The 18,511-nt window shown below is 36.8% G+C and overlaps 1 protein-coding gene across 2 annotated transcripts in view; it reads right to left on the reverse strand.

Moving 5' to 3' along the window:
* Positions 1-18,511, reverse strand: part of LOC107703246 (multiple C2 and transmembrane domain-containing protein 1-like) — a 181,445-nt gene that overhangs the window by 84,935 nt on the left and 77,999 nt on the right. For both annotated transcript variants that reach the window (XM_016505794.1, XM_016505795.1), the window contains exon 2: positions 3,068-3,185. In XM_016505794.1, coding sequence (XP_016361280.1) covers positions 3,068-3,185 — 118 coding nt within the window. The remainder of the gene's footprint in view (positions 1-3,067; positions 3,186-18,511) is intronic.

Raw genomic sequence — 18,511 nt, forward strand, 5'->3', positions numbered from 1 at the left:
AAGCTACCAAGACAGAAAATGCAAATGTTAAGTCCAGAAACGTTGCAGTATAATGAGCTATAATAGTAGAGGAAGGAGTGTGCGTGTGTGGTTTCATAAAATCAACCCCTTCTCTCATTAGCTCAACACACTACATCTAATATTGCAAACACGAGACAAATCCACTAACGTTGTAGATGCATCTTCAGAGTCTCGAGCCTGTGAAACATTCTGCAATACCAGTAACCATCACTCAGCAGGAGTGGTCATTTTCTGATTAATCTCACACATTACATTTACAATTCTGCAATAACTGAGCTGCTGGACTGTAAAAACCTCAACTAGAGGCGCTTTGCATGTTGTTCACTTCCACCAGACATACACACCATCAGATCATTAACAGATGCTGACAGATGGATTTCAATGCCAGAGAAAGACAACAGGAAACATCCCTGATGTTATAATTCTGGATCAGTTTCTGCCAAGCTGTCCACGCCATCCTAACAAACACACAAAATCATCTGTAACTCAAGGTTAAAACAAGCAGAACACAGAGTCTGCAACCTAAAAGAAAACAGACTCAAGAACTCAACACTCTCATTCATCACTGCTGCCGCTGTTTGTCTTCTTCACACATGCTGTTCTCAGAGCATGTCTGTTTCTTTCTGACAGTGAAATGAGAGGAATGTGTCATAATACAGACAGTATAACTACACTACCTGTCTCTAAAAAGTGCATTTCTCCTATATCTAATTGTAGTATAGTACGTCTTTCAAAATTTCTGCACAAAAAATAAAACAGATTTTGGTTAGTACTGCCAATACTTGGATATTTACTAATATTTAAAGGGGTCATATAATGTTGCTATATAGAACATTATTTTGTGTATTTGGTGTAATGAAATGTTTATGCGGTTTAAGGTTCAAAAAACACATTATTTTCCACATACTGTACATTATTGTTTCTGCAGCATACATTTCTGTGGCCCGTGCTTGAGCAGAAAGCTGCAAAAACCATAGAGCATGTGGAAATCCTTTAATAAAGCACATCCTGTTTAATTAGACTGAATACACACAGTGGAAATGGGAAGCAGCAGTGGTCACCGACTTGTAGAGAGTGCCGGTTCGGTGCTCAATAAACATGCTAATTTCACGTCCGTGTCTAGATTAATTGAGTTAATCATAGAGATGATGATAAACATTGGAATGCTAATTTATTCAAGTCAATGCAGAAGCCAGATAAAACAGAGAAATGTTTGCATTTGAAAGCAAAACTTGCAAAATGTTATGCCAAGTATAATTTTAGCTATTCAAATTTCAAACAATACATGGAGGAATCATTTTAATCTCAGCTGTGTATTCTATTATTGTTGGAGGAAAGCGTGAGATTACTCAGGATTTCTCTCAAGGGAGCGTATGACTGACTGTATGACTCACACAGAGCAGAACCTCAAGTCTCGAGGGCAGGTGAGCTGCTGGTCTTTGCTCATTATTTTAGCATGTGTCTCTATTTGGGTGAGTCAAAAAGAGAGAGAGACAGAGGGCGTATGAACAGATCTGCTGCACCATCCATCAGCCCCTAATGAGACCATTACTGCTCCAGCCTGTCCCTCTGCCATTCAAAAGCACTAATGCCCGTCCTCTCACATGACACCAGAGCAGGTCTGGAGTACTGGGCAGGAATGTAGAGTCATCCTCTGGTGAGCTCAAGGCTCTGCTGTTGTCTGCTGAGATACACATGAGTCAAAGTGACCAGAGCAGAAGATCTATTTAGCCTTGAATATTTCTGTTTGTTCACTCTGCAAATTTTATCTCTCAGATTTAGAAAACATTTCATGTTAGCAGAACAAAAAGAGGGCGCTAGAGATTCAAACTATGATTTAAACAATGAATATTGACTATGATTTTGCTTGAGGTGTGAAATTAAAATGGTAGCTTATACAAAAAAAGAAGGATTCTGTCATCATATACTCACCTTCATGTTGTTTCAACCCTGTCCCAATATTCTTCAAAACATCTTTTATATTCCACAGAAGAAAGTAAGTCATACAGGTTTTAAATGACACGAGGACAAGTAAATAATGACCGTTTTCATTTTGGGGTGAACTACCCTTTAAGTAACATGATGAATATCACATGCTTTATATACAGTGGGTACGGAAAGTATTCAGACCCCCTTCAATTTTTCACTCTTTGTTATATTGCAGCCATTTGCTAAAATCATTTAAGTTAATTTTTTTTCCTCATTAATGTACACACAGCACCCCATATTGACAGAAAAACACAGAATCGTTGACATTTTTGCAGATTTATTAAAAAAGAAAAACTGAAATATCACATGGTCCTAAGTATTCAGACCCTTTGCTCAGTATTTAGTAGAAGCACCCTTTTGATCTAATACAGCCATGAGTCTTTTTGGGAAATATATCATGATGAATATCATGCTTTTTTTTGTCCATTCAGTTTCCTAAAGTATGAGTCAATAGGCTAATTTAGATCCAAAAATGTGTCAAATTTATTTACATCATTACATAAAATATATTTTACAAATGTCTCTATGTGGTACTTATAAAGAATTAAAATGTTATTATAATTCTATCTATCTATCTATCTAGCATAAATTGTTAAAATGATTCCTTTCACAGGAAAAATCCAGAGCAAATTAAATTGTCAAATTCTTATTAAAAAATAATTTTAATATAAAAAATATGGGGGAAAATTAAAACAAATTAAATACCAAACACTGATTTTTTTTATTTAATTTGTCATATTTGTGGAGATATTCATTCAATATTTAAAAATACATTATTTTATATCAATTTTAAAAAAGTAAAATATAAAAATCGTATTTCTTTCTTTTCTTTTTTTTTTTTTTTTTGACTTTTGGTGAACCTACAAATGATTTAGTAACTACTTTGAATAAAACAAGTTCATTTAAATATTACCTACAGGGCACATTTTTGAGAGTGAATTTTGGGTGGCAAAATGCTGCAATACAAAAGGAGCTCACCAGAACCTCAGCAATCTGGAAAATGCAAATTACACAGGGGAAAAAAAAAACAGTTATATGTGGCGAAGAGGGCACATACCTCCCCTGTCCCTGATGGCCAGATTATTGCCCTTCTTCAACACAATGTCCAGCTGATACATTCCTGGCTTTGACGGGAGAGGAAGTTCTTCATTACTTGGCTCCACAATATTGATACCCTACAGGACGAGAGGAAACAGTGAGGTGGTCAGACAGGCCTACATACACACTGCACTAAGATTTCAAGCACATACTTCAGGGAATCTATATCCAGTTTATTGCTTAATGTTATGACAACTTAAAACATGAAGTGTTGGTACATCAGCTCCTCCCACCAATATAGCGCAGCTCAATAGAATAGTAATAGCTCTACTGATACGGCAGCAGAGAGAACAAAGGACGTTTGCATTTCACTCTGCCTTCACAGTTACATAATCACTCTGCCTCTACAATCTCAAATCCAGACTTCACAACCTTGAGATGTTCAAAAGAGCCACCGTCTTTGCTTGCCTTCCCTTCTGAGAAACTTCAGGCTATAGTTCTGTGAAGGTCTGGAAATGTTAATTCTCTGCTAATGTTGTTGTAAGGAGACTATTTAACAGTTATCCTGCCTCTGAGCAGGTCATCAGACCTTGACAAAGTATCAAAGAGCAACATTAAAACCAGATTACACTGCAACAGAAGATAGAATGCTAATTTCCTGAAGACTGTAGGGCTAACCATTAGCAGCTGTTTGATTTGCACAGTTTTTTTTTCCTTATTAAACATGGAGCTAGTTTTTTACTCAGCAAGAACTTATTATCTAAAGCTCCTCGGTTTCCAGTATTTACCACTGAGACAGTCTGCCTCTATCCGTCTTCACTATAGTACATACCCTGCACTATCACAGGCATATGAAATCTGCACCTTTATATTAAAAGAACAAAGAACTCTGAAAACGTCCATTAAAGCGCTGTCACCAGTTTCTTGTAATAAGAAATAAGCAGTGTAGTGTACTGTGGGGTGTATGCTAATAATGTATGACTCAAGGAAATATTAGTGCACAGTAGTAAATTACTACTGCTTTATACCCTCATAGGACTTCGGGGACAGTTTGTCGTGACTTGGCAGTAATTCTTAAAGCATGTACACCCACACACACTTGTGCTTCTAAACACCAATACACACACACTAGCATTCACAATATGACTGTTGGAATAGAATAGAATAGAATCCTGGTAACGTGGTAAATTAGCCAATAAGCAGCAAAAGGGTTAACTACTCTAAACTGTTCACAAACGTATCATAACATAAGGGTAAATGAGGAAGAGGAGACAAAGCAAAATGAAAAGGAGAGACACAAAGTATGTCTAATTCACCCAGTCCTACTACATATTGCACTCGAATCAGTGCAGAAACAAAAACATTCATCTACTCGCTGCCAACAGGAATTTATTTCCTTTTTTTTTTTTTTTCGCTTCATAAGGAGTTCATCTTGAATAAAACAGCACCCTGACACTGTCACTCAATAAACACTGTTTATTATTCAGTCTTAAAGAATGACAAAGAAGTTTGGAAAGTAATTGTGCCCTCAGGTCCCTGTTATTGTTGCGTTTGAAAATTTCATTTCAGTTTCAATTTGCTCATTATGACAGATTTTTAGCGTCTAGCCATAGTTGGCTTCAGGAGCATTAGGGATATGAGACAAACAGGGGCATCATTAAAAGATTCACATAAGGAAGTTTCAAGTCATCAAGGAAGTCATTATCTATTATTAATCATTAAACAATGACAGAGCTCAACACTACTTTTAAATTATTTATGTAATGTTATAAAGCAGAACATAGTTGGATACATTAATTGTTTCATTTATTATCCACTGCAAATGGACATGACTGAATTTGCACATGAAAATGTGGACTTACAATATTATGATTCACAGTATAGTGCAAAAAAATTAATTTTTCAAAACAGACTGATCTCCTTCTGAGAATTAAATCTACGTGTTTCTATTGTGTAATCTCTTTTTTATTTTTTAAATCACACACACAAATATTAAATACAGTATTACATGAAATCCCTCTTTATTATGTCTCCAAATAATCCAGAAAATATGCTTTATTCATTTTACATCATAACATTTATGTAATTTACAGTACAAAAGCAGAAATGTGTTTCTCTAGGTTTAAAATGTTTTTTTTGAATCCTAGATTATTTAGTCCTTTAGTAGATGTGTTTGGCAGTTTAATGTAGACATTGGCATATACATACATTTCAGCTTATTATTTATCATAACATTTGGCCCATTAATTCCTAAGGTCAGTCTTCATTATTAGCTGACACACCTGTGGGTTTCTGCTGAGAACATCATTTAATAGAGACACTCATGATTCCAGTCTAACCTTTGGATGATACAGATGTCCATATAAGTCACACCTCTGGACTGCATCTCTCTGAATGAGCCGCCTCAAACAACCTTCTGCCATAACGTTCAAATGTGCTGCTACTTTAATACACCTACTTATCACCCCGCAGTAGATTCTGACCTGAAATATATGAACATAACGCTCTTTCCTAAATGCAAACATCAGGTGACACAGCTGTGTCCATTTGCATGATCTAATAAGCTTCTTTTTCTGATTTTAGAGTAACCCGATATGACAATAATTCAAAATCAACTGAAACTGTCAATGAAATCTATACGTAGGTGTGTGTTTGTAATGCTGTCTGAACAGGCCAGAACAAACTCTACAGCGGTTATAACACCATACTTTATCATAATTTACTGATAATTATATTGCTAGACTATTGTTGCAGTCTGAGAGGCAGTAAATTGATTCCTCTTGCATCTATTGTTTATGTACACAAAACACATTACTCACAATAATTGTCATTAATACTAGTCAATAATTGTCAAGAACAGCTACCAAATAAAAATGTACTAAATATTTACTAAGGTAAACAAAAGCTCTTTCTCCTACCTTTTGCTTATGTCTCTCCAGTGTCAGAAAGCATTTAGCAGAACTGATCAGAGCTTTGCATAATAAGCGTCTCTCATGAATAAGTGATGACTGTGATGAAGTTTCAGCCTTACATAAAGAGCTTATACATACCAGGATATAGGATATTCCATTCCACAGGTATATGGACAATATTTCACTGGACAGATGGCTCGGGTAAGAGAGAGGTCAGAAGTGTCAGAAGGAAAGTACAAAGGACACTGTTTTTGACAAGCACACACTCAGAGCTGAATGTATAACTGTCTGTGGTAATCAAAATACATTTATAATTAATAGATTCCAATTCTGATATCAGTATTTCTTTTGGAGTGCTGTATGGTATTAAAAACGTATCTGTTTTAATGGCTATGGCAATTATTTTGACAGTATTCTTCAGGCCTAACTTATTACGAGAATAACTTAAGAGACGATGATGATGTCATGTTTTCCCCCAAAATAACCATTGCAGGTCAAATAAATAAATGAAACAATTTCTCATTTAATAGTTTTTTTTTAAATGGATATGACAATTATTTTGACATAATAATTAATTTTTATATATTATAATTTAGACATTATTATGAGAAAAATGAGAAGAATTTATTCTGCATACCAGGAAACAAAAATGTTCCAAAACACATCCAAAATTAGATTAGGCCCCATCCACACGGAGACGCGTTTAGCTGTATACGCATAAATTTTGTATCGTATAGGCGTTTCGTCCACACGGATCCGGCGTTTTGGGAGAGTATAGGCGTTTCGTCCACGCGGATGCGGCGTTTTGGGAGAGTGAACGGGTCCCAGAGTGGATAAATCTGAAACTGCCACCCTTGCGTTTTCGTGTGGCGTGGTTTCGTGTGGACTCGGATATATCTTGAGACAAGGGGAAAAAAAGATTGGATCGGGAAAGCTCTGGCTTCGTGTGGAGTCATCACCCCTGAATACCTGAGCTGACTATCTGGTAAAAGTTTAATAACACTGATGACTGATGTGAAATATGTGAATAGATGGGTGCTTCTTCATAGAGGTATTTTCCATTGTACGGCAGTTCATCACAGTGCTATCTGGACACATACGGTGGATTATGTATAGGTGCAGCAGCATAAAATAATAGTTGTGCTCTTATTTGACTACGGATGACAGATTTGTTTATTTCCACGCATTGCAGGTGGCAAGAGATAAATTGCATTTGCATTGGTGTCTTTTTTTAAAGGTTAGCGAGGAGAGGTTCAGATGTAGGTTATGGTAATGCAGGTGTACAGAGACCTGAAATACACACATGGGATAGGCCTACTTCACCCGAAATGAAAATTCTGTCGTCATTTATTGACGGTCATTTTGTTTCAAACCTGTATGATGTTATTTCCTCTATGGAACACCAAAGGAAAAGCACACATGAAAATGAATAATGACCACAGCTGTCAAGCTCCAAATTGGATGTGCTATATTCCAAATTTTCTGAAGCCATATGATAACTTTGTGTGAACAGACCTCAAAATAAGAGGTTTTTCACTGACAATCTTCTCTTTTCATTCACTAAAGCTCTCAAATCTGATTAACATTTGCATATTCAAATATTGCGCATCAAGATGTGTCACGCCAGGTTAGACATCAGTAAAGCAGTACTGGTTCTTGTGTGTCCTGTAACAGATTATGACATTGCAAATTTTATTATATACAAAACACACAAAGCTATCAAATGACTTCACAAGACTTTTAATAAAGTGTTTGTCATATGGGCTACTTTCATGGCACATTTATGTGGCATTTTTGATATTTTACTTAACAGGCCCTGGTCATCATTTTCTTTTATTGTATGGAAAAGAGCAGCATGAACATCCTACATCCTTTACTGTTGTACAGTAAAACAAAAATCACATGAAGGTGACTGAATAAAGTCAAGAATTTTTGGGTTAACTGTTCCTTTACTTAAGACACTATTCACACAAAAAAATCAATTATGTCATAAAAATTATAAAAAGAAAAGAATAAAAGCAACAACATGGCTCCAACAACATACTCTTTCGTTTTCCACTGTGTGGGGAAGATTCAATAAAAGTGAAACATATCAAACTCTGGACATTACTGGACTGTCTCCATAATTCTGTCTGACTACCGGGATTGATAATGTGGCTGAAATATAGGCCTAATCAACATCTCTAATAGCGTGACAGGCTGCCATATGACTAAGAGCTTTGGATAACAACAAATGTGTCATGGGCCATTACAGTAATGTAAAGTTGCCATACACTAAAACAATGACAATGCAAACACTCATAGATCTGTTTTAAGATAGAAAGAAATAAAATGCCAATACAATGGTACTTTGATATATGCCACAGTACTGAATCATTCCCATAATCACTCAAAAAGTATTTAGGCCTAAATTTAAAATGGATGTCATAGAAATGCATATAAAATGTCCATCCATTTGGATTACACTGTATTAACATTAACCAGGGGTGTCCAATCCTGCTCCTGGAGGGCCAGAGACCTTCAGCATTCAGCTCCAACACACTTGCCTAGAAGTTTCTAGTGAGTTTGAAGACCTTTATTAGTTGGTTCAAGTGTGTTTAATTAGGGTTGGAGCAAAACTCTGCAGGATAGTGGCCCTCCAGGAACAGGTTCAGACACCCCTGACATAAACAAACTAAAAAAACGTCATGTGATGCATATTTGTCACTCATACATAAGTAAAACAGGTAAGAAACAGCTAGGTAAGAGGTTTGAGACAGCACTACTAAACTGAATGTGTGTTAAATACACAATGACTAGTTTTATACATTTATCAATAAAATCCAATTTGTTTCAATCTCATACGTTTTAACTAATTTAATACTGCCTGTTCTAGCTAGCCATATTTTAACCATGTTCATACTTTTTTAACTGAATAATTGTTTTCACAATGAACAGATTTATGCTGATTATATGATTCACTATTTTAGATGATGCAAATAGTTAATAGTAAACTATGCCATGATTTTTTTTGATTGCAGAAATCTTAACTGTTCCTGTTTTACGTATTACTGAAAAGTAGTTTACGTTAAAATTGTGTAATCCAATTGAATGGAATTTTTTATGCAAATCAAATACATAAATCTTAAATTTGATGTTATTCACACAGTGCTCCATGGTACAGTACTTCAAACAATAATATAATATTATGGTATGTGTCCAAAAACACTGCAACAGAAGAAACAGGCCTACTACATCGAAATCCACAATAACACCAGAAACAGTGCAAAAGAAGATGCAGTACTTTATATGAGAACCTTTCCTGACTAATATCACCAAACACTGTGCTTAGAGGAAACTTGCCCCACTATTAAGCATGGGTTTCAAGTAATGCCTGGATTCCTAGTATAACTGACCCATGATCCTTTATAACTGTAGCTATTTTCCATACAAACAGTGAAGGTCACAGGGCCATCAATAGTCCATTCATCACTTTCCTAGCCTGAGCAGTTTCCTAGGCTTTTTTATATCTTTACAAAGACCTAAAATCAAATGCGGTTTACACCTACCGGCCATTAGTATTAAATTAATAGTACAACCTAAATGACAAAAGGTCATTCTCTTCTATTATATTCACTGTTCATTACGAGTGGCAACCAGTCACGTTTTTTCCAGACCATTTTGTGTAGGCATTTCATTATCACTAAAATGTAATTAGTACATGTATAATTTTGGCTGATGTACTGTGCAAATCATAAGAGGTGAACAATAACTGAAAATCAGAGTTCAGTGTTCAGTCAAGAGTGATAATCTAGTGTTTTACTCTAGTGCTTTCACTGTAGAGGATTCCCTCAGCAGGATTACATCACCAAACGTTAGTATACATAATGCATGCAGTTCTTCTGTCATAAGACTGGTATTATTAAACATTCATATGGAAAACAGAAAAAGTAGTCCTAGAAAGTGAAGGATTTTCAATGCAGAGTTATTACATGAACTCCATAAACAGGATTTAAACCAATCTGTTTCCAACAAGGAGCCTTTTCGACTGTTTTTTTAAAGTGCATGTGAATGTACATCTATTTGAAACCACAAATGAAACCATTTTCAGCAGGAAGATAGAGGTTAACTGGAAAAAGCAACAGTCTAAACCACTGATTCCATTCAAAGCCTGCCTTTTTTTCAGGGAAAGTTCTGGGACCAAATAATTGTACCAAGTACCAAAATGACTCCAAGTGCTCCCTTGAATGCCTTGCAATCTTCTTTTCACTTTGCAGAGATAGATAAAGTCTCAAAGCAATGCAGTGTCACCTCGGTTAATGGATTCTAAGAGCTGGTGAGACCTATCTGTCACTGATCATTTCAGCCTATCCGTCAGTGATGCAGCTCTCAACAATGTCATTTATTCATCAGAATCTTAATGAATACGCAAGTATGGTTTTCTGATATGCCCACTGACAATGATTTAAGATTTAAAATAAAAAAAAGTCACATGCCAGGGCAGTCATTCACACCTCAGGATTCAAAGCCTTTGAAAACGTATTATAACGGGTTGGAAATTACTGCACAAAAAAAAAAAAAAACCCGCTTAAGTGGGTTAAACCACATTTTTTATAGATTTATTGCTATCGCAAAAGTATAATTATGTTAAATTACTCTCAAGGACGTTTTCTTTCACCGTACCCTGTTGGTGGAATGACCTACCTAACTCCATCCGAACAGCCAAATCCCTCACAATCTTCAAGAAACAACTGAAAACTCATCTCTTCCGTGAGCATCTAACTGCCTCCAATAATAACACAAAAAAAAATTCTATGCCTTCACTTTTTCTCTTTTCTTATTATCCTCCTGTCCTAGCTTTTTACTATTTTGAACGATGACTGAAACCTTGTGTAACAGGCACTTCTTGTGTTTATTGCCATCTTATGATACATTGTTTGTTGTATTCCTCAACTGTAAGTCGCTTTGGATAAAAGCGTCTGCCAAATGAATAAATGTAAATGTAAAATATAGATAACCAGTACACAATAATATAAAATAATAATAAAATAATCAAATAAATTATGGCCGAATTTTACTTTTAACCCTAAAAGTTTAGCCTAAGGTAAAATAACAGAATGAAAACTTTTGAATATGGCAAAAGAGGGGCATTTCAATGTTGTTTGCACATTTGTTGGTCATATTTGCTAGACTGAGTAATGTTTCCACATGAGAGAGTGTTACACATGCTCATAAAGTATTGTATATTTATTGGGCAATTAGAGGTTGAGCATTTGAAAGGTTTCTATAGTTAAAAAAAATGCATCAGAGAAGCAAAGGCTCGCTGAGAAAGCCACTGTAGATCAATCCAAACAACACTGAAACAAGACAGCTTTTTTTTCCAATGCACCCTAGGTTTATGAACTACATTATTCATGTTTATGGTTTCATTTTGAAGCTTCGCTCTCCATCACATTGAAAGCCACTGTATTTGTTTCATACTTTTTCAGCACAGCGAAAGATGGCTTTTATCATTTGCAGGATAACTACATTCACACACACACACACACACACACACAAATGCATTCACACTTTGTTTGTGATCATCTACTAATTGATCCATCCATTTAGCAGCATGTCTTTTCATCCAGCCACAGGCTCTGAAATCACATCCTTTTATCAGTAGTAAGTAGACCAATAACAGACTGCAACACAGCCAGTGCTACATGTTTAGCTGAAAGAGTGAAATGTGTTATTTAATGCTAAAACAATAATGTACAAGAATACTTTCTTAGGACAAACTGGAGCTCAAACAAATTAGTAAATACAGAAGAATTCATACAATGAAAGGAAACAATATTTTCAACCATAAATATTTACATACCACTATATACCATCAAAATGTATAAATACCATACAATTTTTGCTTTGAAAACCAGTTCATAAACAAAATCTACAATAGCATACAAAGGCATAGACTTAACATCAGAAGCTGAGCCAACGAGATGTATTGTGACCTGCTATTATCTCATTATTTGATCCACTTTTAATCAATGTTCTCCAATTACTCGCCAAAACTATTTATTCTGGAGTTAATAAAGTGTAAATCAAATTTATGCTGTTTTGCTTTATTAGGGGTAAAGCAAAAAGGAAGTCAACAAATTTTCTAAATTCATTCAACTAGGCCTACATACATTAAGCGTTAGCGTTAGTTCTGGCAGGTCACGTGAGACAAGCTTGCATCAGCTGATTCTCAGCTGATCACATCTACCTATAGGAATACGACATATCGCTGTGTATATTACCTGGTCTGCTAATTGAAAAAAAATAAATAAATAAAAAAAATGTTAGCAGCCTTGCATCGTTTGCAGGAGCGAAATATTAAGCATATTTGCAGCAGCATTTACGCATCTGTGTTCATACAGCTGGAGCAACACGTAGTCTAGAGCATGTAATCGCTCTGAGGACACGCCGATAGTTAAGGCCATGCGAACAAGTTTAAATGAAACAAGCATTCTCGTGTATGTGTTTCAACTGGGGTTCGCTGTATTCAGCGGTATAATCTCAATGTTACGGTTGTTTATTTCTAAGGTTGATGTTTTCATAAGCTGTGTGAGTTTGCGGTTGATTTCAACTGCGTCAGAACATTTAAAAAAAATAATAATAATAACTTCGGTGGTGATTGGAAGGTTACGACTGAGTGCTCAAATGAACACAAGGGATTTAAATATAGTCCAATTATTCTAAGCAAGTGCAAGCAGCGCTTTAAAAAATAAATAAATAAAAAATTATAATAATAAAAAATACACGTAACTACAGTCGTTTTCCTCTGGTTCCTCACTTACTGAGCTTGGGGTGATGCTTCCCCCATAAATTAAGCGTTAGCATTAGTTCTGGCAGGTCACGCGAGTCAAGCTTGCATCAGCTGATTCTCAGCTGATCACATCTACCTATAGGAATACGACACCTACCATTCCTATATAAGCTCTATTTAGTATTATTCAGCAGCTTTTCAGCTTGCTCCGGAGCAAATTACCCTCCTCCATCCCCAGCTCCTCCTTTCGCCACAGTCAGGACTTGGCTTTCTGATATTCCTTGCTAATCAGACTCATTTATCTTGAATAAAGTGTTACACTTAAATATCATTAAGTACATTAATGATATCTGCCTTGTTCTGTTCTGTTAACCCTAGGGGGGTTATTATTGCTGCTCTCCCTGCTCATTCATGACAGGCTGCATGGATGGGCAGGGAGTTATGCTATTTCAGAAGGTCTTTGCTTTAAAGCTATTAGGGTATTGGGATTTTGCTTGCTTGTTAGGGCTTATCTAGTGTTCAGTATCATGTTTGTCGCTAGACTTGCTTGTTGCTTTAAGCTATTGGTTGTTACTGCAAGTGCTGGTACTTAGTTAAACTTGCAACAGCAAGAAGCTAATGTTTAAGCTGTTGTTTAGGCCATCCGATTGTTCTTGAAATATGCTTGCTGCTTATGGCTCATCTAGTATTGGGAATGTTATTTCCTTAAGTTTCTGACTACTGCAACATGCTGTGATTAAGCAAGCAACATGCTTGTTGCAAAGCTATCTAGTGTATTGGTAAGGATTTTTGTCTATGCTCACGCGGGTTGTCAGATTGAGGACACGTAACACAACGAGCACAAATGTCAGTGGGAGACGGCCAACCTAGAAACTGATGAGTTGATTTGAGTTATTATATGCTGTTGTTATAGACTTTTAAATGGATGCTGAAGCTTTTAGGTCAGGTAGAATCAGCAATCTCTGATCCGTTCATTGCTCGCTTCTATGGCTGCAGTACGCTATGTTTGCTGCAAACTAGGCTGTCAATTCTAGTGGGTTTTCTGCATATTTTTCAGGTATTGCATTAAAGGGGCTTGCTGCTCTTCTTAGCTGCTTATAAAGAAGAGCACCCCTTCGCTGCTACTCTCCTCCGGTAAGGGGCTTGCTGCTCTTCTTAGCTGCTTATAAAGAAGAGCACCCCTTCGCTGCCTTCTCCTGTAAGTTGCTGCTGCCCCAGTCTCTGTTATTCCAGAAGGATATGCTTCTTTCAGAATGCCATCAGTTGTGGTTTGGGCGGTTCTGGCCTATCGTTGTGTCAATATCAAGTACATTAATGATATCTGCCTTGTTCTGCTCTGTTAACCCTAGGGGGTTATTATTGCTGCTCTCCCTGCTCATTCATGACAGGCTGCATGGATGGGCAGGGAGTTTTTTTGCCCAGAACAGAACCATACCGCCAAACCAAACTTTATGCTAAGTATCTATCATTTTGACGATAGTGGTCCTGACAGAAGTATAATTAGAAAATATAAAATATTACCAACAATATTGACAAGCTAAACAAAAGGCATGTAAAAATGAAGTTTATTACAAAGTTAGGCATTTAAAAGGTTACTGACCTGTTTTTGCCACTTTAAGATGAGAGATGCAAACTAACAATTTAAAGAGTATTCAATACAAATATTGTACATATAGCCATGTCAAATCATCCCATGGGCTAGACTAGACTCCTCCACAGCCCATTGACTTTTTGTGCCTGCAGTTAAGTTCATGAATGAGAAGCTGTCCAATCGCTTACCTGCAGTGGGGTGTTAAATTACAGCCACTCTAAATGAATTACAATTGCAATAAAAATAAATAAATAAATAAAATGCAACGAAGTTTAAAAATAAGATCTGGTGCTACAGATAAATCATTGTGAACTATTAGCCAAATAGTGAAGTCTTAGTCACGTTTACTGTTTGCAAGCAATGTAGCAACTTGGGGCATTGAAACTTCAATTGTTGGCTATTTTACTTTGATTTTGAATTCAGAATATTTGATCAGAATTGAGAGTTGGAGTCAAAATACCATTTCCAAAAAAAAAAATTAATAAATAAATAAAATATCATGCAGGAGGATGTAACTTATGATATGCATGTGATAATTATATTATGATTATAATGCATTTCAATTATATACAGTTCAGCCGCCAAAACAGTTCTGATGCATTGGGGCATGGACTCCACAAGCCTTCTGAACAGGTCCTGTGGTGTTTGTCGGGTACCAAGACATTAACAGCAGATCCTTTAAGTATTGCAATTTGCAAGGTTAAGCCTCCAAGGACTGGATTTGTTGGTCCTGCACATTCCACAGATGCTCAATTGGACTGAGATCTAGGGAATTTGGTGGCCAAGGCAACACCTGGAACTCATGTTCCTCAACCACTCCTGAACAGAAATCCTGCTGAAAGAGGCCACTGTCATCCGGGAACACCACTGCCATTTGGGTACGTAGGTGGTATGTGTGAAAGTAACATGCTCTGGGACAGAGGTCTCCAACCCTGCTCCTGGAGAGCTACAGTACCTTCCTGCAGACTTCACTTCCAACCCTGCTCCAACACACCTACCTGTCTGTAAATATCAAGTAACCCTGAAGACCTTGATTAGCTGGTGTAGGTGTGTTTCATTGGGGCTGGAGCTGAACTCTGCGGGATGGTAGCTCTCCAGGAGCAGGTTTGGAGACCTCTGGCCCAGAGCAAAACACTACCTCTGCTGACCTGCCTTCTTCACATAGTGCATCCTGCTGCCATTTCTTCCCCAGGTAAACGACACACAAGCACCCGACAATCAGACCAGGCAACCTTCTTCCATTGCTCCATTCCATTGCTCTAGGTACTGTTGCTGACTGGTCTGTAGCTACACAGCCCTGTGCACAGCAAACTGCAATGAACTGTGTGTTCCGACACTACTCTATCATAGCCAGCATTAAGTTTTTCAGCAATTTGAGCTACAGCAGCTCTTCTGTGTAAATGGACCAGATGGGCAAGCCTTAGCTCATCAAGTGCATCAGTGAGCCTTGGGCACCCATGACCCTGGAACTGGTTCAGCGGCTGTCCTTCCTTGCACCACTTTTGGCAGGTACAAACTACTGCGTACCAGTAACACCCACTTGTGTGGCTTGCCCATTTTCTCTGCTTCCAAGACATGAAATTCAAGAACTGACTGTTCACTTGCTTTCTAATATATCCCATCCCTTGACAGGTGCCATTGTAACAATATAATCAATGTTATTCACTTCGCCTGTCAGTGATTTTAGTGTTGTGGCTGATCAGTATATTTGTGCTCGTTAAATATGTATATGTGTGCCTGCACATGCTGCAAAACAATATATCATACACAGTATATACAGTATAATACATTATAATACATCAACAGCCACAACAAACCGGGCTGGAGATGCTAAAGGAAAATGTGTCAAAGCTCCAGTACTCTGCAAGGATGTCTTTGTGTAATTATCAAGAACATATGGGAATGTTTCATGCAGCATTGGAGCCAAATCCAGTCCAACGCCTACCCAGAATTCGGAGCTACAGGAAGCTCTAATCCACCCTCAGCCCACTCAGACTTAACCCATCAGGGCCGGCGAGCTTGTTTCATTAGCTGCTATTTCTGTCAGACCCATGCAAGCGGAGACAGGTTGGGCTGAAGCAGAGGCACTGTGGGGTTTTATATACTCCGTACAGCATAAACGAATCCACACGGCCCTATGCTGCTTATGTAAAGCTTCTCTATTTGCCAACAAGGAAGTGCTACAATTACAGGCCGGATAATCAAAGTGGCACCCAACATGGTGGTGGACGAAAGAAATTTCACGCAAATGATGTTAAGAGTTAAATGGACAGTAGATCCTGAAATTAACCTACAGAAAAAGTCTCACGGAAATTAAGTTAGCCAGGCCGATTCTGTTAAGTAGTTTGATGACGTGGCTAATATTAAACCCACATGCACTTGAAAACAATATTGCTCTCATAAATGTGCTGCAGCTAAAAAACAATGTCATCTGATGACTAAAAGACAACATGTAACTTACTACCACATTTATTTGACCCTTTCCTGATCCCTGCGGCAAAAAGGAAATATTTATGTGATAAAATCTGCGTCATGCTCTGATTTAATCTGTGTGAATGTTGTTTTCTCTCAGAAGACCTGAAGGTTTGGTTCTGATGAGTCATGATCTCTCTTCTCTTGATCGTAATTTCACTACCTTTTACCATTCTGACTACAAACACAACAGAAGTGTCTCCTGACTGTCAGTTACACACCGAAAATGGATAAATCACAATGACTTTCTGAGGGCAGATTCATGTTTTCAAATCAAGCCTCTGATCTTAAGGCTAGAATACTCTACACAACTTTTGACTTGATTTCAGACACAATTTGCAGTCTGGAGAAGACAATGCTACTTACTGAAAGTCAGAGCCAGTCTGCAGATATTGATCAGAGTTGACAGATTTCAAAAAATTAAACAATATATAAATAAAGATCCACAAAGAATGCTTTTTGACTCAAATACTGAGGTGCATAAGATCAGATCAACAAGGCCTATGACCAATTAGTTCCAAAAAAGAAATACAAAGCCTGTGCTAATTGAAAGAACAACAAAAACATTCAATCCAAGATTTGGTGATAATATAACATTAAACAACATATAAAAGGCTAGTCATTTTTGAATGGGAACACCAAATTAGGTAAAGGGTTTTCAGCACAGCACAAATCTGTTCAGACTTTAAAAGTTGTCTAGCGTACTGCAGATTTTATTAGCAGAATCTACTATTAAGACTGGGATATAGTACAGATACTGTCAAAACAGAGTTCCTCTGACAGGGATATGAGCCAATTAAATCTAAAATTGCAAAGGCTTAAGTAAAATATATAGCAAAAGTGTATTTACACAGGTTATTAAATAATCAACATCTCACAGATGCAGCACATTTGCAACGTGCAATTTACTACGAGACGCAGAGAAAAAAAAGATAGAAATTAAATTCTTAAATCTTTCACAAATAATATTTCATATTTCCCTCACAGTTTTTTTTTAATGAATTGAATGGTTGTATTAAAGAATTTCATGAAACTGGTTGTAACTAAAAAAACACTTGACCCTTTGGAGTCAGATGCAAATGTGGCAAGTAAATGGATGGGACAGATCTGCTAATGAGGTTGAAGATAGAGGTAGAACTTCATTAGCGACCCTGGACAGAAAAATGTCACAAGGACATTATGTGGCTCCTAATTAACTGAGGGGGGGGGTAATGATCTCTCAGATTTAGCTCCATTCACAGAGCTTCCCAGAGTAACCTAGACTCATGTTAATTATCCTGTGGATCTACTGAGAGCATCATCTGGGTTTTCTTTCCGCTTGTGAAAAAGGAAATTGTCACAACTTATGTGTATAAGCATGAAGTCATTGCTTCTGACAGAACAACATGTAAATCAACCATTATTTATTTACCCATAAAGTAACAGCAACAATGTATTTGTATGGCAGGATCAAAGTAATTTAAACAAAAGATACAACAAATAGACTTCTTGCAAAATTGCAATTAAAAACTACATCATTCCATTTGATAGTTGCTATAAACATTTCAAAAAAATTACTGAAACATCCAAAAATCATTTATTAAGGAACTTTCTGAATAAAACCGTTGCCCATTAGCTTTAAAAACAGGTAGCCTTTTTGACTACTAGATTTTGACTAGAATTTTACTACAAAATGATCTAAAAATCCGCCCGCTTGTTCACAATAAACAATATATA

This window comes from Sinocyclocheilus anshuiensis, unplaced genomic scaffold (genome assembly GCF_001515605.1).
Source record: "Sinocyclocheilus anshuiensis isolate Anshui unplaced genomic scaffold, SAMN03320099.WGS_v1.1 scaffold542, whole genome shotgun sequence".
Lineage (NCBI taxonomy): Eukaryota > Metazoa > Chordata > Actinopteri > Cypriniformes > Cyprinidae > Sinocyclocheilus > Sinocyclocheilus anshuiensis.